The sequence below is a fragment of the Convolutriloba macropyga genome, chromosome 8 (assembly GCF_964194025.1).
Source record: "Convolutriloba macropyga chromosome 8, txConMacr16.3, whole genome shotgun sequence".
Taxonomy (NCBI): domain Eukaryota; kingdom Metazoa; phylum Xenacoelomorpha; order Acoela; family Convolutidae; genus Convolutriloba; species Convolutriloba macropyga.
In genome coordinates, this window is record NC_134475.1 from 3,744,146 (window position 1) to 3,770,733 (window position 26,588).

Sequence of the window (26,588 nt, forward strand, 5' to 3'; positions counted from 1 at the left end):
TAACATAGCATTTGTGGGACAGCTGGTCGACAATGGATGTGCTGCCGCAAATTGTACAGGTATGTCTTCTCTATATGTTCTCGTCTATGTTCCAGAATTGGTCCGTCTATACTGCTGACTTTGGCTCGACAGTAAGTACCTGGTGCGTTAATGATGCTCGACCTAAATTACCTGGTGCGTTAATGATGCTCGACCTAAATTACCTGGTGCGTTAATGATGCTCGACCTAAAGTATGTGCTCGTTTATGCTGCTCGTCAAACAAGAATCCTCGACCGTGTATTTTTTGAACGCACCGTACCCCCTGTGTGCGTTCAAAAATGGTCTGCATCATAAACGAGGACAAACGAAAACCTCGTCCTGGGAGAAGGACTCACCCCCACCGCAACCCCCAAATCCACCCTGCAATCACAACACTGGGTTTCATGGGCAGTTTTTGCCGACATGGGTCTGATCATACACAAAATTTTTCTGAAGGGGTGAATAGATTTTAAACAGTTCCCCTCCTCCTCTCCTCTCCTCCCCTCCCGTCCCCGCCCCTCCTCAGGGTTCCGGACTTGAGGATGGGGGAGGGGAGAAGGGGATGTTCGAAATCTATTGACCCATTCTGATAAATTTTGTGTGCGATCAGACCCATGTCGACCGAAAATGCCCATGAAAAGCTGAGTGTTGTGATTTCATCTCACCCAACGGCGTATAAATGTTGTAACAATCAAGTTCACAATTAGCAACGCGATAGGAAAAGACATTTAAATCTATGTTGAAAAAAAAATGGTATAAAATAATAAGATATTTGTTAGTAAATTTTCACCTTCTGTAAAAACATTTTTAGTCCGGGAATATAGCGAACGTTTTCAATGCTTTAAGCACGCGTTGGATAGACAACAGCTAGAAGCAAAATAAACAATTAAAAAACAGAAAAAAAGTTTGACATGCAGTACTATCTATTGCCAAGTTTTTTTATCGACGTCTATTAACACATTAAATTTGCTACACTTCAGTTGAAATATTGTTTTTTTACAAAAAAGAATCATTTACAACCGACTATATTGAATGAAAAAATTCTAGGATATCCAACACCAAGTCCAACAGAGACGAAAGGGACATCCCAACCACCAGACAGGACTAGAAAAGGGGTGGGCCAATGTCGACACCACTCAGTCACAGCGGGGGGAGGGACATCCCCTGCTCTCAGGTACACATCATCAATCTGTCAAAAATCGTTCCATATAAAGGTGTCCAAAAAGAGAGTTGAGGTGTCTGTGTTATTCAAAGCTGACGAATATACAAAATGAGGCCTTCACAATCCTTTGTTAACGAACTATTGTTGTTTCGACCTCACCTAAGTGGGGGTGGGTGGAGAACCATATCCTCAACTGTGTTTTCTGTCGAAATAGTTTTGCTCGATCGATATATTCATCGTACAGAGTTATGAGTGGGATCATTAGAAAGCCCTTCAAGCACAGAATTTTAAATTAAAAAAATGAATTTCATTGTTTTCGAGGAGTTATTGAGGTTTAAAGTTTCTGTGAAAAATTGATATCTGAGGTGATTTTACGCGTAAGATTTAAAATTTAATTAATCTTAAACTTAAAGTGTTTTTAAGTTTTAAGTTACGGTTTAAGTAAGTTTTCTTCAGTTTAAGCTCTTTGTATTAACTTGTTGTTTCAAATGATGTTTTGCGACAATATTTGCAAAAATTATTAAGTATTCTCGAAAGACAGGCGGCTAGTTACGGTCTCATGGTGGATAATTGCAATCAAATATGCTCAGCTGTTTTCTGTTTTATGTATTGGTTTTGATACCACAAGTTTTCGGGAAAAAAACTAATTTTGCGATACTTTCAGATTTAATGTTTTTATGTCTTAAGACATTATTACAACAATGAACGGCCCACATTAAAAAAGTTTTCAGTGAAGGGATTATCGTTTAACGGCTTGAAGCCTGTTTTGTTTCGCTTTTTGGTACTTCTGGTGACTTAGGCCCATAAATGACAAGTCCCATCCGCTTTCCTGTGAAGCAAATATTTTTAACTCTGATGTGGTAGGTATTTTATTCGCTTGTTCTTAATTACCACACTAGAGCTAAACCTATACTATTGTAGCGACCCTAATTACGTGCTAGAATAAGTCTCACTATATGCTCACAATGTTCTTTGCTAATTTCCAAATCTCTGTGTTATTTGCTAGAATGTAAAATTGATTAGATATAAAGATTAATTAGTAAATAGACAGAAAGGATAGAGCACAATTAGGGGGTATATCTTACTTGAAAATATGGTGGGATATCTAATCTTAATCAATAAATTGAATCCATCTTACTGCTGGATGTGAACATTACTCTAACTCTATTTTTGCTATAAAATTGGCAGACTTACAATCGCTGCTGATATTTCCCTCTTAGCTGAGGAGTAGACATTTGGCTCGAAGAGCAGTGAGAGGAAGAAAGAGAAAGAGAGAAATTTTTTTGGTTGAAAATCAAGCGTCTTACGTTCGCGCTGTTTGAGTTTGGTCTGATTTCCTTCAGCAGCAAGCTCTAAGCTCGTGCGTGTTTATAACTGAGTCAACACGACTAAAAAATCACAAGACTTATGACTAGCTCCGAATGAATTCCTAGGTCATTCGTTGAGCCGACTATTACTCGTCTTTAGTCATATATTCGTTTCAGGCTTGCTGCTGAAGAACGGCCTGGATAGCTTCAGTATCCTTCACTTAGTACGCGAATTAATAGCGGCAGTGAATCAGCCGTTATGGCCTGCTCCATAGTGTATCAAATAATACACAGCAGTATTTGGCTATGAATAATGTATTCATTCACTCAACGCAATTTACGCACCATAGCTCTCTCTTAATATTCCGTCAGCTTAGACTAAGTCTAAAGTGTTCACAAAGTCGACGGTTAAATATTTATACTCTCTGTAGTATCGATAATTGCGGCGGCAATTATCCAATTAGCAATACTACAGCTCACCCCGGTTTGAAGAAGAGAAAAATTGTGCTCTATCGTATAAAGTTTACATTCAGTTTGTAAAAATTTTGTAGCTTACAAGTAATATCTATAGAAAGGTAGGAGCATGTATATTCAGAGTTCAGTAATACAATATTAATGTGAACTCTGTTAAAAGTTACAAGTGGTATGAAATATAATACACTGCAGCAGTAGGCTGAAGAAAGCATTGCCAACGAACAATCACAAATGCAATTTGTTTGTCTATGAGTTAAGCGCCCATGGTCACTTACAACAAGTTACAGATCAAATACACTAGAAACTTAAGTATTAAGATACTAAGTAAAAATGATTAACAAGTTGAGGTACAAACTGGATAGATAGAAAAGAAGCGCAAGTGCGATATATTAAACATAACTTACAAACTATTGGTTCCAAAATGGAAAACCTTTTAATGAAAGATTAAGAGAAACATTAATACGAGATAACAAATGAAAGTTTAATTGTTTCGGTTGTCAAGTTTTGCTAAAAGGACTCTATGTTTGTCTTCCAGTTCCCTGAGCTGGAGTCCGAGCAGCTGATTCGATTCTATCAACTGGCTTGCTTTCTTCAGAAGCTCTTGCTGTTGCCGATCTCGGATCTTCAGAGTTTGCGAAGAGACCACTAATTGTTTTCTCAACTCTTCTTTCTCGAGGCAAGCAGTTTGCTTTGAAATTGTTAATCGATCGAGTTTACTCTGAAGATCTGCAATACTGGATTCCGAATCCCAAAGCTGACGCCGGAAATGGGAGTTCTCAACAATTAAATGATCTGTTGAAATAGTCTCCGGTTGTGGCGAGTCATTGCTCGGGAATGCTGTTATCTGCTCGAACGGCATTTCAACACGAGTCTTCAGAACATTGTTTTCTAGTTCGTATGTCCGGTCCTGATCGTTCCTATTCCTCAGTCTCCAAAAGTTTAGAGTGGGTACCAAGGAAAAGTTAGGAATCACTGGCTGAGATTCGGTTGGCACGAGCATCTTGGTATTTGTTTTGACGTTCTGAATCGTTGTCAATTCTGAGAGGCGCCATTGGTTATACTCAGTTGTTAATGAGTAGTCTAAGGAAGTTTGGCAAATTTTGGGTTCTTGTCGAGTGGCAGCATTTCTCGTAACTTCTGGATTTCAAGGCGATCGTCCTTGAGGGGAAAGTATTTGCCTTTCGGCAAACCATCGTCTAATGGATTTTTTTGCAGAGGTCGAGAAGCCTGGGTTTTAATCGTTTCGTGCGATTGTTGTCCGGGTTGGTGTTGTTTTGACGGATGGCGCTGTTTGTTAGTGTTGTTCTTGTTGCCACGTTGGCGAGGATGGAAGGCTCGTGGTTTATTTGTCATTGGGGCAATGTCTGCCATCCAGTTGGTCACAGGGTCATACTGCTCTGTGGGCAGCTGGATGTCTTCTAACTGTCTTTTGGTCATCTTATTTGATCATAAACATATAAATACATTTAAGATGAAACATTAACTTTTCCAAGCGAAAACCATCGTACTTTTTATCGTACCAACAAATTCATACTCTTAGAGTACAGGAAAACAGTCACACATTATGTGCAGAATCAATTTTTGCGAAGCTCCCACCGGGGTGGAAAGAAAGAAAAGAAAAATTCGAAAGAATGGAAATGTGGAAAACAATCTCCGTTTTTGAAAATCGGAATATCCTATTAATCAAAAAATTATTTGTTTAAAGCTTTGAATCAGTTTGTGTCAGATTTAACTGACTAAAATCGGGTTTTGGACCTCGTGGCTCCCCTCCGTGCGAAGACCCGCGCAACTGGGTTTTCTTTGTGTTGCAGTATATACCTGCTGGTGATGAAGGGTCGTTAGATGAGGAGAAGGAGGAGAACTTCTATAAGGAGGCCAACAGAGAGGGCGATGATGATAAGAAGAGAATAGGGATTGGGACGAAAATGGGGTGCATTGTTAAGAACTTTCCGACCAAACGTCATGAGGGTTGATCTTCTTCAAACAAATGGGGCAATTATGTTTATCTTGGGCACAGGGATTACACACAAAATGTCCAAGGTTCTGGTGACATTTTATGTGCGGGTGAGTGGAGGAGGTGACACATTTCTTTATTTGGTTGCAGCAAAAACATCGGTAATAAAAACTAAGGGATAGCGTATAAATGTGGCGGAGGCAAAGGGGGCAGTTTGGTTGGGAGGAGTGTTTGAGTAGGTTAGTTCCGAAATCAGTGCAAACTAGATGAGGGGGTTGGTCTCCGTCGGAAGGGTGCAATTTTTTCCAGCATGAAGTAATTCTTAAACAAATGGGACATTCATCACGATATTCGACAATAGGGGGGCGTGATGAGTTCTGGAGGGGAAAAACTATTCTGAAGGATAAACAATTTCCCATTTTAAAAATCTCGAGATGGATAAATAGTTTCGTTATTGAAGTTGTTTGGGGGGTTTAATTGATCTAAATTCAATAAAAGCGATTTTTCGATTTTCAAAAAGAAATTCCAATGGGGTGAAAGGGGAGTTAGGGTTTTCGTTAAACTTTGTTGGGTATCAATGTTAACATAATAAATTTCTAACGAAGGGGAGGTATAGTTATCAGTCTCTATAAAGGAACGTTTAATGTCAGTTATTCTGACTAAATGCTGGTTTAGTTGAACGATCATAATTATATTAATTTATTGGTTTCTGTTGAGATATTGCTAGCACATTTGGACTCGTTTTCGAGTAGTTAAAGGAAATAATTCCAGTATACTGAAGTAGGGTAGAATGAGAGGGTTGATTTTTTCTGGGTTGTGACGTTCCTCAGGTTTACTAAAATAAATGCTTGAAAGGAAGGTTCAGTTTCGAAGCTTTTCACGAAACTACAAATTTCAACTAATTCTCGGTTTAAAAGGAAAAACATGATTTAAAATAAGGAAATAGGGTACTTAATTGTTAATTTGGCGTTTGAATAAAAGGATAAGAATAGGGCTATTTCGAGTATCGGGGGGTGACTAATTTTTAAATTTAGATAGTGATTTAAAATGCTGTGGGGTTGTCGAATGTAAATTATGAAGGAGTTATGGGTGGTGGATAATCCAATGATAATATATTTTATGTTATTCAACTTAAGGGTAAGGGATCTATTCTGTATATTAATCATTACCAGTTGGAGATATCAATGGGGATCTGATCTAAATTTTGCTCTGAAAGCATCAAAAAAAGGTTCCAATAAGGGGAAAAAGCTGGTATTGTTATCGAACCTTCGTCCCAAGAGTCTACAAAATCAAACAAAACTCCTAGAGTGGGGGTTACTTGATAGGGAAAATGGATAGTAAAAGATCGATTAATCTGATAAGGTCTTACTCAACTGCCTTGATAGTAAAAAGTACATTCCAAAACGATATTCTCGTGCTGATGGATTCCGAAGTGTTTGCAATGTACTGTGAATACGTTTGATTCTCTGAAACGTTTAAGAAATAAGGCAAAATTTGTCAAAACGTATAAAATAGCCAATAAATAATCAGTTCCCGAAGGGACTACTGAAGATCGAGGTGCATCATTTTATAGAAGAAAGTGGATGTTGCCTCCTGAATCGAGTAGACCATATTCACAATCAAGTAAAAATTCCTTAAGAGTATAAAATTTTTCGTGGTCTGAATAAATTAATATGTCTACTAAGTAAGAAAATTTGGGTGCGCTAACTTTTAAATGCACTAAGTTTTCATAAGCAGGTGTAAAAGAGTATTATATATGTCCATAAAATTCTTGAAACTTAATAAATAAAACTTTATGGTACTCGGATACAAAAAGATCATTAAAGTTTTGCATCTCAAATCATAATGTTGAAACAGTTAAGTTAGACTAATAAGAGTTGATTAAGTGTGATGAATTAAGTATAAAAAGACAAATTGGATGACTGAATTATATGGGAGCAATTGCATTTACTTCTTGCTCAGTAGGAACTTTAGGGTAAAGATGTGGTTTTTCTGGCATAAGAGGTGATGGCACTTCAGGGGCAGTGAGTGGTGACAATTCAATTTGACTGTTGTCATGATAGATGTTATTATCTGGTGTATGCTTGAGGTATCGACTTCTGTTTGGTTCATTGTTTGTATTGTTATCAGAGTTTTCATCATCTTTAGGTGTTTGATAAATTGATGTTACAATGGAAAGTAGAAACAAATTGTACGAGGCTCCTGGTAATGTTTTCCAAAAACCAATAGTGTTTTTCGACAGTTTTTGTATCTCGAAAGCTCTTAAGATAAAAATTACGACATCGATCAAGAACTTGATCAAAATGAAACATGCAAATAAAATTCCAGCTCTTTCTTTGTAATAGCCAATTTCTCCAAAAGTACTCTTAAAATGATCAGGGAAAAAAGATGGTGACAACATTGAATCTAAGTATAGTCGATTATTGAGGCCTGCGGCGCGATAGATATCGCGTTGACTATTGTCTACATGTGCGTTTTGAAGCACTGTTTGAGAAATCTTTTTCAAAACTGAATTAGATGCAGATTTGTGTAAAATTGTTCTCCAATAATCTTTCAATTGGTTTACAGTGTAAATACCAGAACGACGAGAATCATAGTCTGGGATTTTTTGAATATAACCAATTTGTTGTGGAGCAAAAACAGCGGGCGGTTTAAAAAGAACTGGCGCCGGCATCAACTGACACCAAGAATTATTATTATCTAAATCAAGTTGAAACAAATTTTTGAAAGTATCTGTACAGTCTATTTCATTTGCAAATGGAAAAGTTTGGCGCGTAATAGGATTAACAAACGCAATAGTTTTTCCGTCATAAAAGATCGGAATACGGTCGTAACAGCGATCAAGTACTTTAAGCGGTGAAATTTTCTTTGGACACGGATATAGAAAACCTATAACACCTTCAATTTCTAAGAACGATTTCCCGTTAACATGTATCCGGCCAATCTATTGTTTTCGTAAGACAATGCATTGATCATTTGGATTTGAGTGCGTCTGAGCTCGCACATATTTTATAAAATAAGGAAGTCAGACTGTTCCTAATCACGATAGACCTTATACATCATGGAATTAATTTTCATACGCATATGAGCATCATGATCGATAGTGTCTTTTCCAACGTTTTCAAGAATTTTTTTATGATTTCCAAAATGTTGGCTACCAACTAGCTCGTTTTTAGGTGTCTCGTAAATACCGTTCACCCATATTTTGTTGTCGGTGCCGACTTGCATTTTGTAATAATTAACACTATTTTTCGAAATTACGGTTTTTCCCGTATTCATATCAAATCCGCCTGTGAAAGAAACAAATAAATCATCAAAGTTTGTAATAAACAAAGTAGTAGGCGTTCCACAAATATAAGTTTTTTCATTATTTATCCTCAGTTTTATGTCTCGCGTGTGGTCTATTTTCATGTTGTTTTGCAAACGATAAACATCATTTTGCATGTCGTGCGTACTTATGATGTAGTATTGTGGTGGATCTGGTTCGTTTGTGAACTTTATCATTTGTGCGACTTGAGTGAAAAGTTTTGTAAAAATGCAATTTTCTGGCACATCCCATGAGTAAGCGAAGGGGTCTAGTGATGTTGTTTCACAACCTCTTTCCTTGAGTTCGCATGGAAGTTTTAATCCTAATGGGGTAAAAACCCCTGATTTTGTTTCCTGATCAACTTCGAGTTCAACTCTTTGCATTTGTGTTTCAAAGGAATAAAGTTTTACTTCTCCTGACGCAGAGCAATCTGTGTTATCTTCTAAGTGGTCGTCCTCATTCAGACCACCGTGTGCGTATTGGTGTTTTAAAACTTCAATTGAAATGTCTAGCTTATAAGTTCTATCGTACTCTGTTATTGCAATTTTCCCTGTTTTGTTTGCACGTCTGCATTCTTCTGGCGTTACTATGACGTCAGTTGTAAGAGAAATTTGGTCATATGCTAAAGAAGAGTGCGATAAAAATCCACAGTGCCATCTTAAAGCTTGCGATTTTACTCGACACATCACTGCCTCTACTTTTGTTCTGGATGATCTTCGATACATTGTCACCGTTGCAGGTGCAACTTTAATATTTTCCGTTTTAATGTTGCATTGAGCTACTTGATTTAAAGCATACATTTTGCTTTCTTTCATTTTTGAACAGTCATAATGAACAAATTTTAACGTAGGGGAGATGTCATCCAATTCATTTCTAACTGAGGGTCTACAAAAGGATACAAAAGTAAAGACAAACAAAACAGTTAAATATTTATAAAGGAAGTTATTGTTTTTCATAATAACTTTATTTTATTAGTGATTGACTGAGTTTTTGGTTTTTTTTAATGTCAGAAAGCTAAGAGTAAGTCTGGAAGAAGTAAGAGAAAAGGTCTCGGAAGTTGATTTTCCGATGATTTGAACCTTTAAAGTAAAGATATAAGGAAAGGTTTAAGTAGCAAGTAGCTTGATAGCGAGTAGTAAGTTTTCTCAATCGTCCCGAAATTCGACGATCGATTCGAGATGAACGTTGATCATCCGAGGGAGTTGGGTTTGCTTCGGGTGATTGTACACGGGTTTGGGTTCTAACAGGGCTGACTCTAATGTCAGGTGGATCTGCAAAACGAATACGTGTTTCGGGATATGGGGTAGAACTTCTAGTTCTACTACGACTACGGTTATCAGGTGTTTGTGTGTTATCTACAAACGTAGTTGAAAAACCTTCTTGAAATCCTGAGTCAGGTTTTGTTATTTTGGTATTGTTATCTTCAAGTGTTTTTTCATGATTATTTTCCTTTTGTATGTTATCCGTATTACTTGTAAAATTGTCTACGGGGAAAAATTCAGTTTCAGTATAGGGTTGTTGAAAGGAAAATTTATCCACTGGCTTATTAAGTTTTTCAACTTGTTTATTCATTAAATTTTTGTAGAACGGTTGGAAGTTTTCATTCCTTAAACCATAGTCAACAACTAATTCTGAAATTGCGTTTTCGATTGGGAATTACTCAATTAGATGGTTTCTATGGGCAACTTTTTTGACAGTATTGTTTGAAACAATTTCTATTTCGTAATTTACATTTGTCAATTTTTTTGTTACTTCATACGGTCCTGATCTTAGTTCATGTAACTTTTTGGATTTTCCGTCCTCGAATGATTGATTTTCCATTAACACTAGTTGTCCTACGTCTAAAGGCTTACCTAGTTTATGTTTGCTTCTGTTTTGATGTGCTTTGGAGTTAACTTCTAGGCTTCTGTTGTATGCAGTTTTGTAAATTTGTTTGTATTGATTTTCACGAGCAAGCAATGAACTACTTAGTTTTGGTTTTAGTATATCTATCTGATCGTTGTTGCTACTTTGTTCTGAATGCTTGTGGAGTGGTAAATCTTTGCAAAATTCTGAATTACAAGTTAAATCGGAAGACCTTAATAATCCTAATTTCAGAGAAAGGGGAATTTTGGGCTTTTGGCCAAAAACGATTTCGTCGGGTGTTAATCCTGTACTAGTGTTTGCTGTTGTGTTATGAGCAAACGCGAACTTTGGTGCTAAGTCACTCCAATTACGATTAGCTTGTTCAAAAAAGATTCGGAAATGTGTGCCAAGATGTTTGTTTTGGATCTCAACTTTTCCGTTGGTCGAGGGAGATTATGCTGTTCTAGGAGCATGCGCAATTCCAAGTTCATGAGTCCAACTTGTGAACTCCTTGTTCATAAAGGCTGATCCTTTATCATACACAAGTTTTTGTGGTATACCAAAAATAAGAAAAAATTTCTCAAGTGCTAATATTGTTTCACTTGCTGATGTTGATGAATTTGGGTAAACTTGGATGTAACGAGAAAAGGAATCAATTACTACTAAGCAATGTTTAATTCCGTTCGATGGTGGATTTATTGGACCTTTGTGATCTATATGTACCGTGTGGAAGGGGAAAGGTACAGTTTCTGTCCATTTTTCAAGTGGTGCTTCGTTTAAGTCTTTGCGTTTTTGTTTATTTTTTTCACTGACAGTCTAAACAATTCGCTATCAAGTGAGAAACCCATTTATATAAACCTGGCCAATAGAAAAAGCGTTTTATGCTTGACAATGTTTTATATTTTCCAGAGTGTCCAGAAAGCGAATCTTGGTGAGCTAATTCAAAAATTTTTAGGAAGAGGGATAATGGTGCGCATATTTTGATGTTATGAATATTTGGATCTTCAGTTGGTTGTTTAATACATAAAATGTTTCCAATTAGGCAAAGATTTTCGAAATTATTCAAGTACGTTTTCATGGTTTTTGATTGTCGGAATTTTACATTTTTCTCATCTTTGTTTCCTGATTCAAAAAGTTGTCTTACAGTCTGAATAACTGGGTCTTTGAATTGTTCCTGGCTTTTTGCTGTTATGTTCAAGTCAATATCTTTAGCAAAACTAGATAATTTCTCAATGAGTTCTTTTCCATCTGAAATTTCGTTATTTTCACAAATTGGTTTTGCTAGTCGAACACTTGCTATTCTATCAAACTTTGCTTTGCTTGCTTCAATCTCTTGCTCCAGACTCATGTCATCTATTTCTAAATCTGACAATTCAACAGAAATTACCAAAGGGTCGTCTTCTGTTGTAGAAATTTTTTCAAATTGCTCTTTTCCTTTTTCTAAATTATCATCAAAATCTAAAGACATATCAGAGTAGTAGTTTTCACTGTCATCTTCTTCGCTTAGGATTGGCTCTTTTAGTGGGAATTTTCCACGATAGTGATTTATTGCATTTCCTTCCAAGAAGGATTCTGATATGTCCGAAGTTGAACAAATTCGATCACTGGGTTTATAGTTTGTCTGAAAAAATTGTTCATTTTCAAAATTCAATTTTTGAACACCTTGAAAAGTTTGCTTTAGAATGGGGTAGCAATAGTTTTTCTGTCCTTTTTCATTGTCATGCAACACGAAGTATTTTTCTTCGTTGCCTGACTCGTCACAAAATTTAATGTCTTTCGGGATTTTTTTGTGCTTCAGTTGATACTTGTTTAAGTCTTTTATCGAGACGTTTCTACTAATAATGTCTGGAAAGGCTAGGTTTTTGCCTTCTGACCAGATTATTTTCAAGTTTTGGAATTGTGAAATGACAAGTTGATAGCGGAAAAATCGATGAGATAATTTACCTCTACGTCGCCAAAGATACAGTAGGGGCTTGTGGTCTGTGTAGAGATACACTGGATGTGGGGAACCTATTATGTAATGCTCATATGTTTGTAGAGCAGAAATTACACCACAAAGTTCTCTGGCTGTTGTACTCATTTTTTGCTCATCTTTTGTGTAAACTCGAGAATTAAACGAAACTATCCGTTTTCCGGTAGGAAATTCTTGGACTAAAATTGAACCAACACCAATTGATGATGCATCTACATGATCATGGAAGGGGTATCTGGTGTCAGGAATTGCTAAGACTGTATCTTCACTTATACGATGCTTAATTTCTCTGAACAACTTTTCGTGTTCATCTGTCCATTGAAATGTGGTTTCAGTTTTTATGAGATCGTAAAATGGCTTACTGTCTACATGCAGATTTTTTATGTACATGCTGTAAAATCCTAAACAACCTAGGACTCGCATTACATCTCGCTTATTCTCAGGTGTCTTTAAGGCTTTCAGATCTTCAACCCTTTTTTTACTGGTTGAATTCCGTCTTTTCCTGCTACATGTCCTGAGAATTGTACTTTGCGCAAAAAGAATTTCGTTTTCTCAGGCTGAGCTTTCAGTCCTGCTTTGCGTAGCAAGAGGTGGTACTTTTTTATTATTGAGTACATCTCTTCAGCTGTCTGAGCTTGCATGATTGTGTCATCAATATAAGTTACGGCTTGTCTAGATTTTATTAAAGGTGCAAACTGGATTTTCATTATCCTACTGAAGAAGTTTGGTAGTCCACAAAGTCCGTAAAAACCACGTTGAAACGTGTATTGTTTTGAACCTATTACGAAACTCGTCAATTGTTGTGTTTCCTCCGTTAGAGGGACTTGATTATATGCAGAACATAAATCACTTGTAGTGAAGTAGTTTCCGTTTAGTCTAGTCAATAAAGAACCTATGGGCTCTAGAGGCCCTGAATAGTTACTTAGGTCTGTTATTGAATTTAGATATCTAGCGTCTATTACTAGTTTCACAATGTTTCCCTTTGGAAGGATGATAACCGGATTAATAAATGACGATCCCATTTCGGTGTCGTCTCCCATTTCTCGAATTTTTCCAGCTTTACAGAGCTGATCTGGCAAAATTTCAAGTTTTTCCTGATGGCGCAATGGCACTCGTGATGGTCTTTGCTTAGTCAAGGTTGAATTTGGTAGAAGTTTTACGTGAAATTTTTGCTTTATTTTGCCAACGTCATACTTGTGCTGAGGGTAGACGTCCTTGTCTCTGGCAAGAAGTTTCATGAGATCTAGTAACTGTGCATCATTAATGTCAGATTGACTGAAGTCAAATTTTTTGAGAAACTCATGGTCTGATTTACTAAACATTTCCAGTTTTTCTGGTGGTATTTGTTGTGGTCGAATTTCACTTTCTATTGTTGCTTTTGGTTTTAAGTCTTTTAGATCTTGACTAAAATCTCTTTCTAACTCATGGTGGTCCGCAAATTCTTCTTCTTGAACCTTCTTTCTTGAAGCTTTTTTCAACTGTTGTCTAATATCTGTTTTGTCTAATTTCGCATTTTCTAAAGTCTGAATTGGGTTTTCAACTTTTTCAGTCACATGAAAGATGTGATTGAAATCTGTTTCAGTTTCTGTTAAGACATCTAAGAACGCGACGTTATCAATCAGTGTTTACTTTTGTGTTTTTTGACAAATTTCTTCCAAAGTGTATCCTATTGAACCTTTATCTATTGTTACTTTACGATCACCAGGATTATTAAGCATTATTGGCAATTCTTTTTCTTTTCTTACACAATAGACGTTGTATGTATAAATACCTTTGTCCTGGAGTCGATTGTCAATTATAAATGATGTTCCTTGTTTGAAAAATTGGTTTGATGGTGTAATTGTTAGTACTCTGCTAGATTTCGGTGCTAGTTCGAATGGTCTGTTAAGTACAACTTTTTCAAATTTACTTACAAAAGGATAATCTTTTGTTTGATATTTTGAGAGCGTGATTGAGACGTTTGGATAAAGTTTTAAGTTCATTTTTGGAGCTGTGAACTCAATTGATTTTGTTGCAAAATTCAATAAGTCCATTCCTAGGATGTTTTATTCGCAACCGTTTTTCTCTGAAACCCATGTTTTGAGATCTGTGTAATATTTACCTTCAATGTCAAATGAGATGGGGACATGAATGTAGCCTAACAATTTTAATCGTTCACCGTTGACTGCAATTGTTTTCTGTTTTGACTCAATTAGTTTAACATCAATCAGTGACTTAAGTTTTTGTAGAAAGTCAAAGTTTATTAAGGAACACGTTGCTCCTGTGTCAACTAGAAACTGCGATTCGAAACCGTTGTGTTTATTACTGTCTCCGACGGCATGAGACTCGTCTAGTTTAAATTAATTTCATCTTGTTGATTGTCCGCAAAGAATCCATTAACTTTTTTTTCTCTGGAATTCTGATTAGAACTGTTACTTCTTCTATAATCCTGCTTTGGACTGCTTGACTCACGATACCTTGTTCGGGAATCGTTTCGATCATATTGTCGTTCCCTGGAATAGTTCCTATAGTCCTGAGGTCTACGATCGTTGGATCTGCTATTATAGCGTCGATCTCGATTCTCAAAGCTTTGTGAGCGATTTCTGAAGTTATTATTCCCAGATCTAGGATGAGGAGAGTATTGTCTGCGGTTGTCTTGGTTGTAGTAACTGTTACGCGGTCTAGTGTCTTGTCTGTATCTGTTCTGATTTCTATCATAACTATCTTCTCTTGGACGACGTCCTCTATAGCTTTGATAGTTATCTCTGAACTTATCTCTTTGCTGTGATTGCTGTCTGTTTTGTTCTTTAAAGCCGCTGTTTGCATAGCAATATTCCATTGTGTGACCTGACTTTCTGCAAAATTTACAAAATCGTGTGTGATTTTGTTTATTTCTAGGCTCGTTTGGGTTATAGGCTGCGCTAATTCTGTTGTTTTTCATTAAACTTGCTAATTCTTGGAGCTGGTATTTTATACCATCTATCTCCATTTTGTTGTCTATGCTGCTAGATGATGTGCCTGTGAAATCACTACTTACTGCAAAACTTAAGTCTTTAGTGCTAACTTGATTTCTAAGTTGTTCCCATGTTGCGTTAGGTGTTTCTATCAAATATTGATGCGCTTTTTGTTTAAGTGCTGGAGGAGTCAGTCCTCTTACAAAAAATTCCATACACTTAGTTTGCCTTTGAGCATCTCTGAATGAGTCTGACCATCCCTTTTCCACTGCTTTTGTTAGTCTGTGTACGTAACTTTTGATTAATTCATCGGATTGTCTACGAATGTTTTCTACCTCAATTCGTTTTCTATACTTGTCTTTCTCGTCTGTGAATCTATTTAAGAAACCTGTCCTAACATCATCCCATGGTTCCGCTGCGGGCAAAGAATCGAACCATTGGGCTGCTGGTCCTCTTAAGACTGAGCCAGATAATGCTTTTCTACGTGCGTCATATGCATATTGTGTATCTCCTTGTCCTGGTCTAATTCCTAATGAAAACTCTATTTTTATCTCTATTAGACTTAGAAAATCTGCTACGTGCTCACTTGGGTCTAGGCCTGTAAATTTTTCAAGAGAAATGTCTGGGTATGCTACGATGTTAGCCATTTTTGTTTTAGGGTTTTTGTTGAATTATTACTGAGTTTTTATATGAAAAAGATACTATAAACGAAAGAAGCAATAAAAAAGTCTAATCAAAAGAATTTGAAGCTATGAAAAGATCAAACAATTTTTTATAGAATTTAGAAAATATTCAGACAATTTGCTTAAACAAATGGTCCTATCTCAAAACACTATTTGGGGTACGAAGTGCGTCTAAAATTTGGTTAAACTTTGGGTTGTTTTCCGCATGTGTTATGTAACAAGCTAGTCCTGGAATGTTATAATAATGAATGAAAATGTACATATATTGCTTTTTCTTATCTAATTTATAACTAGTAACTTTGCCTGTATTATGACCAAGTTTGATAATAATATTCAAGAAGTTAGCGTCAATATTCATTGAATTCAACTTTTGCTCTAAAAAAGTAGTAATTTTAGACAGTATCAGTTACAAAATTAGGTAAAGTTTTAGTGAACTAGAGTTCAATATAACTATTGGGCGTGTGCAAAGCTTTCAAAGTTTTGTAAAAATCAGGATTAGAATTTGCATATGTTATAAAACAGTGTAGGCGTGGATCGTTAACAAACTTATAATAAATAATCAGAGATTGTTTATCGTTATCTAATGTGTACTTTTTAATTTTTGCAACTTTATCGTCGTACAAAATGGTTACATTTAGGTGCTTTGTACTAATATCCATAAGCTAGGTTATAAGACAATAAAACGAAAAAAAAGAGTCTTTGTTTTGCTTTTCACTTTGTTTTATACAAAAAAATTTGATATTAAATAATTATAGGCATTTGTTCATTCGTTGATAGCAACCATCTTCTGTTAGCCGATATTCTATCCAGGAAAATTTTCCTGCGTGACAAAATGTTGGTTTGTGATTGGTTTCAGAGAAGGCTGCTGTTAGTATTGGCCTAAATACTCTGAATCGATAGGAAATGATTTGATTATCGCTAAGAGACTTCCTTACTAGAACACAATAAACTCTTTCTTTTTGGATTATTTCTTTAATAAAGTTGGGCAATGTGGATGAAAATATGCAAATTTTTTCAAAATTGTAGAGCTTATTATCTGGTAAGGGAACTAGTTTCAGATTTTGGCTGCTTCCACTCATTTATTGGAAGCTTGTGGTTGAGCGTACATACATTGTAAATCGATGATTGAGCCACGTTTATTAAGTTTATTGAACAAATAATCTAAGGAGGTATTTTCAGTTTTAAATATGGTTACTTCTCCGACAGTTTTTGTTCTTTTGATACGGTAGACTATTGTCACGTTTGATTGTTGACAAGACGTATTAGAGCACTCGACAGTCTGCTGAGTTATCCTTAATACTTAATTGTTTGTCTCCTATTAGGTATTCCATAAACTTGGTTCCGTATTAGAGCACTCGACAGTCTGCTGAGTTATCCTTAATACTTAATTGTTTGTCTCCTATTAGGTATTCCATAAACTTTTTGCAAAAACTTGAAATTTAAATTTGTTGGAGTGAATTTGTATGCAAAATTATACGTAACCCAACAAGTACAATCGAATATATGGCTCAGAAAAACGAAGGAGAATCCTAGATATCAGAAAATACCAGTAAAGGGAACGTTTACTTAAAAAGGTTGCACGAAAATATCGTGTTATTTCCTTTAAGTTTGCCGTTTTGGTGGTTAGTTTTGGACAAAACGCTATATTTCTATTAGTATATTAACTTAAAACAGGCGTTAATAGTCTTCAATAGCTATTTTTTTGTCTCTGTGCTCGAATATTTACTCATACTTCAGGATTATCGGCGAATTTCAGGAAATTATTTGGAATTTTGAGACCAATTTTGGGATTTGTACCGCTAATTTGTATCCAAAATGAGATATTTTTCACTTTTTGTGTTTCAATTTGGGTAATTTTTCACAAGTTCCGAGCAATTTTTGGATTACCTGGGTGAATTTTGGGTCAATTTTGGGCAAAAAGTGACAAATTTGGGTCAGTTTTGATGAATTACCAGATCAATATAGGCGAATTTTTGAAAAATTTTTGCAAATTTTGACAATCTTTTACCAAAAGTGGGTGTTTTCTTAACGAAACAGGGCAAAATCGGGAAACTGTTGACTAAATGTGACAATTTTTTGACAATTTTTGGGTTATATGTCAATAATTTGGGTGAAATCTAATAGTTTCGGGTTGTAATTATTTCGATTTTGTGTTTAAAAGCAAAAATTGTAGTTAAAATTTACTAAATATAGTTGATTGTTGGTTAATTTCAGGCAAATTTTGGATTAAAACCGATAAATTTGCATGAATTTTAGATAAAAACTGAAATATTTTGGTCAAAAATGGGCAAATTTAGGAATTTTGGATCCTTTGGTCCTAAATTTGGGCAATTTTTAGGTAAAAATTAAAAAATTTTGGTCTAAATCTGTGAATTTTAGGGCTTTATAAGCTGAAATTGGTAAATTTAGGGAACAATTTGGGCTTATTTTGGCCGAAGTTAGTTGAATTTTGCACCAAAATTCAATTTTTTTCTCAAAACTGGAGTGAATTTAGGCAAAAAACACACAATTTCTACACCAAACGAGGCTAAATTCTTCAAAAATCTGATAAAAATTGAAAGTTTTCACTCTATTCTGGACAATTCTAGTGAAAAATCATGTATAATTGGCTGATTTGTGGATGAATTCTCACTAATTCCTGTTAGTTTAGTCAAAAAATAGGAAAAATCGGGCTTAAAATTTCATAAAACCAACTTTGTTTAACTCAAAACTACGAAATTTTAGAAATTGAGGGGCTAAATCGAGGCGTTATAGTGATTGCTGGGGTGTTTGGTTAACAATACAACGTTATTTGTAGCTATCAGAGTGATTTATTAACTTTTAGATACAATAAAAGGTATACTTTGCATGTATAATGAAGCAAAACAACGTTAAACTAGGCTTATTTGCATGTGGGTCAATTTGTTTTTGCAATACTATGGGTTTGGAGGATGATAAGTTCGACAATTTAGATGATAAATCAAAAGTTAAGGTCTATAAGACACACTAAAGTTGAGTTACGGACAATAAATGAGAGCTAGATTAATGAATTTAGATGTATGATTTCGTATATTGGACTAGGGGGGATAGTACAGTTCGTTATGCTAATAGTATTAAAGATTTGGTTAAATTGAACACAATTATTTAGTCTATAAGTAACATTAACGTGACCGGTCTTGTTTAATTTTGTGCGGGGGATACAAATACGTCTTTTTATGATACACAATTATGTACTCACGTGTGCGCTTAAAAAACCAACCTACAGTGTCAAAATTTGGGTCTGAGAAGCAAAGAACTGGTGCTCAAAGTTACTAAATCAGTGGACAGTTCTTTTGTGGGGAGAACCCGTCTCTTTTAGTTGGTCGTAATTGAGACGTTCAGAGTCTTAGAACATCTCACACAGGTACTGGGATAGCGCGGTATGTGGCTTTACCATAGAACCTGTGTGACCTCTGGGTTTTTGGTTTGGAAAACTAGCCACAAAAAGTCCACCAGGTCCCTAAATGTGTGAGCAACTGACGTTCTTTATTCCTCGTCGCACCAGTTTTTAACTCTGATGTGGTAGGTATTTTATTCGCTTGTTCTTAATTACCACACTAGAGCTAAACCTATACTATTGTAGCGACCTTAATTACGTGCTAGAATAAGTCTCACTATATGCTCACAATGTTCTTTGCTAATTTCCAAATCTATGTGTTATTTGCTAGAAAACAAAATTGATTAGATATAAAGATTAATTAGTAAATAGACAGAAATTATAGAGCACAACTAGGGGGTAAATCTTACTTGAAAATATGAGACTTACAATCGCTGCTGATATTTCCCTCTTAGCTGAGGAGTAGATATTTGGCTCTAAGAGCAGTGAGAGGAAGAAAGAGAAAGAGAGAAATTTTTTTGGTTGAAAATCAAGCGTCTTACGTTCGCGCTGGTTGAGTTTGATCTGATTTCCTTCAGCAGCAAGCTCTAAGCTCGTGCGTGTTTATAACTGAGTCAACACGACTAAAAAATTACAAGACTTATGCCTAGCTCCGAATCAATTCCTAGGTCATTCGTGGAGCCGACTATTACTCGTCTTTAGTCATATATTCGTTTCAGGCTTGCTGCTGAAGAACGGCCTGGATAGCTTCAGTATCCTTCACTTAGTACGCGTATTAATAGCGGCAGTGAGTCAGCCGGTATGGCCTGCTCCATAGTGTATTAAGTAATACACAGCAGTATTTGGCTATGAATAATGTATTCATTCACTCAACGCAATTTACGCAGCATAGCTCTCTCTTAATATTCCGTCAGTTTAGACTAAATCTAAAGTGTTCACAAAGTCGACGGTTAAATAATTATACTCTCTGTAGTATCGATAATTGCGGCGGCAATTATCCAATTAGCAATACTACAATATTAAACCTTTTTTATTTTAATTGATGTTTCATGAGCTGGACTGTGTGTTTTCGTGAAAATTTGTGAGTTTTTGTAATGAAAGAGAACAAAAATAATCTTTTAACTTAATAGCTTTAATGGCTCAAATACATTGTGGTTTGGTCAAAACGTTTTGCCTGTTTTTGCTATTTTACGCTCTTAGGATTTTGTCTCACCAACGGCTGGTCCCATGGGATTCTTAAAATCTTATCTGCTAATCTATCTGTTAGCTGAAACTAATGTTCTAAGCTTTTGAAATTACTTGATCCTAAAAAAGAACGCGTTTCAGCGCGTTTCCGTCTTTTTCTTTTAGTTGAGTTGTTGCCTGGTCAATATAAGCACCAATCCAGTCTGATTCTGTCACCAAGTGTCTTCAAAAATAGAAATATAGTTTTTGCCGTAATGAATGTTTTCTGTTTTCTTTGTTTAATTTGTTATTTCTTTTTTCTTGTAGTTTTTTTAATGGCTGGTCTAAATGGCCCTTTAGTTTATCGGGGCTTCATTAGTTTTTAATTGTGTTTGTGTCGGTCGTTTTTGGTTCAGCACATTTTTTTGTATATTTTTCAAACATCATTTACTTGTATGTGAATTTTTAAATGATGCCTATCTCTTCATTTGGTAGACAAAAAGTTTAAATATAATGAAATCGAATGTTTATTTGTGAACGCACATTACTGACGCTCCTTGTAGTTTTTTGCATCGATATTTCATATGTGACATGGTTGGAGCCATGCAGCGTCGAATCCCTAAGGCTGAGCAAAATAAAAACAGATTGTGATAATTCTTGTTCAGTGAACGTTGATGATGTATAAATTTTGCCGATGCTGCAACTTTTTTTCCAATGAAGCACTATATTTAGTATTTAATTGTCAGCATTTACGGAGAATTAACAGTTTTGCGTCCAAATGTGTCACTTTCTACTCTGATTGGTTTTATAAAGAGTTTTCATTTCATTTTCAGGCTCTGAAATTTTGAATTAATAAATCTGTTTTAAACTTTGAATTCATTTTGAAGACAGTTTTAAGAATAGGACGGCAGTTAAGATATAACTGATTTACTGCTGTAATAGCTTTTCTCATTTAATCAGCACTTATGCACTTATCCTACACTATAAATTTGAATCCACAAAATAATTTTGGCGGAATTTCCACCAGGAGTAATCTAAATGTCATTTGAAGGGAAAGCATCCCGCCATTTTTGCAACGTATCACAGCAAATTCTAGAGCAAATTTCCAATCGTTTGGTCCAATTTTGAATACTTGAATTGATTTTACTACTATATAAAATATTGGAAAATACATATTAGGAAACAACCGTAGGGATCTCTTTACGGGCATGCAGAAAACGCAACTCAAAACAATCGAGTAGCAACAATTAAGCACTGATAAGGTGCACGAAAATTTTGAAAATTAGTATAGAATAGCATACTGGGTCAATCTTTGCCAAATTATAATTGATCATGATCTGTCCCTAACAAATCAAATACAGGAGTAGTAATATAGTGAGCTACACTCCCCGGGGTGGGTGAGGTCCCCCATGTATTAAGATAGGGTATAGCGTATTTTCCGGGATTTGGGCCCTCCCTAACGTATTAAGATAGGGAATGAATTAGCATGTATTAAGATTAGGTATAGCGGCGTTAATGTATTAAGATAGGGTATAGCCGCCATGTATTAAGATTAGTTATAGCCGGCGACATGTATTAAGATTATGCGCCGACATGTATTAAGATTAGTAATAGCCGCCGACATGTATTAAGATTAGTAATAGCCGCCGACATGTATTAAGATTAGTAATAGCCGCCGACATGTATTAAGATTAGTAATAGCCGCCGACATGTATTAAGATTAGTAATAGCCGCCGACATGTATTAAGATTAGTAATAGCCGCCGACATGTATTAAGATTAGTAATAGCCGCCGACATGTATTGAGATTAGTTATAGCCGCGGACATGTATTGATTAGGTGCCGCCATGTATTAAGATAGGGTATAGGTTTTGTGTATGTATTTGTGCATGTACATTTTCTAGTAGTATAGTCGGTGCAGATGTGGGGGGTAGGTTCGGAGACGCTCCTGATAGGCTGAAATTTTGAGGGGAAAATATCAATGTTTGTGTAGTTATTAAGTGATTACGTGAGAACAATAGAATTGGCGTGGGTAATTAATTGCTGTAATTATGTGAGGGGTAATTATGTGACAGGTTGAATTTTGTTTACAAATTTTATGTTATTAAATTGTGAAATTAATTGGTGGGGGTTTTCAATTACCCTAGTTATCTGAGGGGTAATTATGTGACATGTTGAATTTTTGTTTACAAATTTTAGGTCAATTGCAAAGATTGTTCCCCTAATTGTTTGAATCAATTGTGTAACAAATGTCTTTTGCGCGCTCATTAATTGGAAAAAATTCAATGATAGAAAAAAAATGAATTAAAATTGTATAAAATTACAGACACAGTATAAATGTAATAGAGAATACTAAAGAATTGTGCTATAGTAAAAGCAATTAAGTTATATGTTGAGTGGTGCTGTATGAATACCGTCAGACTGAACAATGCGCTTAGGGTAGAAATAGGACAGTCCCTTCTTTGTCTGCTCATACGTAGCAACACAATGGTTTATTGTTCTGAACCCTCTATTTGTTGAAGTAAGATTGATAATTTCATCCATCACACGTCGATATTTCTCCATCGGTCCATCTCCATTCTCTTCTAGTGTTCTTTTATTGAGACCTTTACTGCTGAACTTGTATTTGTCAGACTGTGCATCGTAGCAACAATAAGGTTTGCTACAAAGACAAATCATTTCCGTACATCTGAATTCTTCCTTGAAAAGTCCTGGTTCCCGTTTATCATGCTTCTTATGCTTAGAACAACATGTTCTAGGGAAGAAATTTTGAATAGCATCTGCTTGGAAAGAGTCGTTACAGTCCTGCTTTCTCAATGCTTCCCATTCTTGTTTTTTAGCAGGTCGAATACAATCATACAAATTCTCATGAGCTAAGGCTAAATAGAGGGAATCTGTATCCATCTCTAACTCCTCGAATTTATCCACGTCGCAAAATCTGTCAAGGAAGTTATAGTAGAGCTCCAACATACGTAATTTAGCGTACTGAAGTATGAAGAATCCAACTATTATAGGTTCGCGGTGTTCAATTTTTGATTTTGCTAGCTCAACTTCGTAAAGCTCTTTTGAGACATTGTTCAACCGCTTAAACATTTTCCCATTGATTGCTTTGTGCGTCTTCTCATCGTTCAAATATTTGGTTTCTGTATGTTTGCTTCTGTCCATAATCTGATAACCGTAAGAGCTATTACCCAATAATTTCATAGTCTCAGCAACAACGCTGGAATCAGGATTTTCATCTCCACCTCTTCTAGCGTCTACCACTGACTGTACAAAGGTGTTGAAACATTTGCGCGGCGTGTACTGTACAAATCTATAAATTCTTGTACATTTCAGACCGAGGCTGATGTAGAAATTTAGTAGGGGAGTAATAATTGTTCCATTTTCCAGATTGAAACTTGAAATTAGCATTCGCTGAGGTTGCTTCAGTAAGTTGTTTTCGACAGCGTAATCTCTCATATAATCCCCAATATCAGCTCGACTAACGTTGAAATTTTTAAAAATAGGCGGGAAATTCGAAAACTTATACTTCAAACCTGTGGGAACTTCCAAATCACATTGTACGTATCCAAACATCTCCCCATCTCTTATTTTAGCTAGTAAAGACTCTTGCTTCAAAGGTAATTTGAAAGGAAAGTTCTTTCTCACGTGATTTCTGACATTTTCTTCTTCTTTAACACTTACCCACCATTTACACTCCCAGATTTCAACAATCTTATATCCTTTACTTTTTAAGTAATCTCTTCTCAATTCATCATGTTCTCTTTTTCTAATCCCTCTCTGTGTTTCCTCTTCCGAGAGACTTGCTTTAGCTTCCTGACAAGGACAGAAATGAAAGTAACAACCCATGGCTTCAAACACCGTATTACAATGTGTGCAAAATCCGTCTACGCTAAAACAATCAATCTTCTTCTGTTTTCCGGTTGTGTAGTAGCTCTCAATTTTACATTCGGCACGTTGTGATTGAAGATATGACATAACCATGTTCTCAAATGTTCGAGATCTGTTTGTTCGAGCCCTGAATTTTTGAGAATCTGTATCAAATTCCCATCGAGTGTAAAGTCCAGTGGGCATTTCTTGACACATTGAAAAGGGATAGAGTTGGCTAGCGTCAATACCTACGATAGACTTGCAAAGGTTTTCAGAGTTTCGTATGAAGGTCTGATCAACTACTGCTTTTCTAGTAAAAACAATAGATGGACCACCAGTCATATCCTCACGTATTTTGTTATGTAAATCTTTGTCAGCTTCAACAAATGGAAAAAACTTGTGGTTTGTTGACTTGTGAAGACAGATATTAGCCAAGTTCGGAAGTGTACATCCAAGTTTTAACATATCGATACCCTTGTTGTGATAAAACTCCATCATTTTTTGCATTGCCTCCAGTGTTGGAACAACATCCTTGTTGTTGTACCACTTGACAAAATCTCTGAATGTAGCCATTTTTTCTTGCTCCCAGACCCCTTTCAGGTAATTGTAATTGTCAATTCCAGATGGAGGAACATTTTTCAACCTCAACTTTTTTAATAACTCTTGTTGAGAAAATCCACTGTTAAGCAATTTAGTGAAATCAGTAAATTCCTTCTCCAGTGGATTATAGTTTCTCAGTTTGCTAAAGAAACGGTCGTAAGGAGGGAGAAAAGTTGCATCGAGCTTTTCGGGAGAGTCAAACCACTCATAGGGGAAGAATCCTTTGGTCTCATTTGTCTTGTATGCTTTAAGGAAAGAATCAAGTGATGTAGCTCCACCGAGAAAGTTGAGGATATCGAGAAATTGTACATCACCAAACTTAAGAGAAACAAAGTGATTTGCTTTTTTAATAACAGTAGGTTGAATGTCGCGCTCATGAATAAGATAGGGTAGGAGATAGGACTTAATGAGATTTAAATCATATTTTCCACTATTGAATCCGAACACAGGTAAAGTGTTCACATAACGCTCAAAGTGCTGCTGTAAGTCCAAAAGCTGGTTTTTCTGCATTTGGAGAAATTGCGTAGACATATCAGCTTCATCATCATCTTCTTCGGTACGTTCATCTTCACACTCAAATGTTGAAGCGTTTTGATCCTTTCTTTTAATTAAATTTTCGCCAATTGCGTTAACTCGTGCTCTGATTACTGCTTCAATAGAGGAAAACTTTGTCCGCATTTCAGTTTTACTTTTGTTTGCTAAGTCTTCAATAGCTTCAACAAAAGATATAATGAGAGCTTTCGGATCTCTATCGCATAGGAAGACAGGTTCATCAATTAAATTGGAGGAAATAGAGACAGAGATTGGTTCATGCTTTCCAATCCAAGTGGTTGTGTTTGTATCTTTTAATTGGTCGGAGGGTACACATATCGATTCAAAGTCAAAAATAGCCAAGTTCTTGAACAATTTTTGATCTTCGTTGTAGGAAATTCCAAATCCGTCAAGCTTATCAAATAAGGTCTCGCGCAATGTATACACACTCTTTGGGTAAATATGCTGTACTCTATCTTTACACGTTTTAACATGGCGGTTGAAATTTCCCGCTTTCTGAATGAACGTATCGCAACTGGGACAACGGAATCGTTTAAAGAATCTGTTGATATCATCTACATAGCATATGTGGTTGTTGTAACGTAATAAATTAATATTTTTCTCATACATTTCAATACTTCTCCTCGCAAGTTCACCAACAAAATCTCCATCTACAATGTCAATATCGTAAATAAATATGTTGTGCTTTATCGCATTTTCAACAAATACAAGATGATCGATCGATACCCCTCTGAAGTTGATTGCGTCTTGTCCAGATTCTTGGAGGAATGCACTAAACAAATTTTTTGCATTGGTCTCAAGCTCCGATGATCCATATAAGTGAACAGCTATAGCTCGGAATAAGCAAAGATAATCTTTGTAAGTCTCACCATAGCCATTCGATACGAGACAATTCACATCTGGTCGCGTGAGTAACTGTTCAGGAAGAACAGCATCGATACATCCCATTGGAATGGATTTTAGGAGAGCGCAAAATATTGTTACATTTGTAGTCAGAGCAAATCGCCATTTTGTATTCTCCCGCTCCTGAGCACACGTCTCCACTAAATCCATCTTTTCAATCCTGTCCTGAAGAGAGACTAAGTCTCCTTTGGAACAGAGTAGATGAGATTTCTCGAAGAAAGTGTTGTTCTCGTGAGCGTAGAAGTATCGATACTCGTCCGTATCCACATTTCTTAATATAAATCCTAGAGCTAAGTTGACTTTGGCTGCACAGTTGAGTTTTTCGAATTCTTCTTTCAACTTTTTATTAATTTCATGAGGATCGAGCTTGGACAACTTGAAGTTGAACACTTGATGTCTTCCATTTTCCATCTCAGTATCGTCAAAAAAGTGCTGGCAAGCACTAAGTTCTTGTTGTAGCTGCTCGTTGTCCTTTTCCAGCTCCTCTGA

The 26,588-nt window shown here is 36.0% G+C and overlaps 2 protein-coding genes across 2 annotated transcripts in view; both read left to right on the forward strand.

The window, feature by feature from the left end:
- The window catches only part of LOC142344396 (small ribosomal subunit protein eS19S-like), a 416,658-nt gene that overhangs the window by 164,529 nt on the left and 225,541 nt on the right, over window positions 1-26,588 (forward strand). The gene's annotated exons all lie outside the window — the stretch shown is intronic.
- LOC142343878 (uncharacterized) overlaps window positions 1-26,588 on the forward strand; it is an 87,585-nt gene that overhangs the window by 29,994 nt on the left and 31,003 nt on the right. Inside the window, exons 4-5 of the mRNA XM_075395252.1 lie at window positions 1-59; window positions 1,067-1,193. The exon at window positions 1-59 is cut by the window's left edge and continues 119 nt beyond it. Of these exons, the coding sequence (XP_075251367.1) occupies window positions 1-59; window positions 1,067-1,193 (186 nt within the window). The remainder of the gene's footprint in view (window positions 60-1,066; window positions 1,194-26,588) is intronic.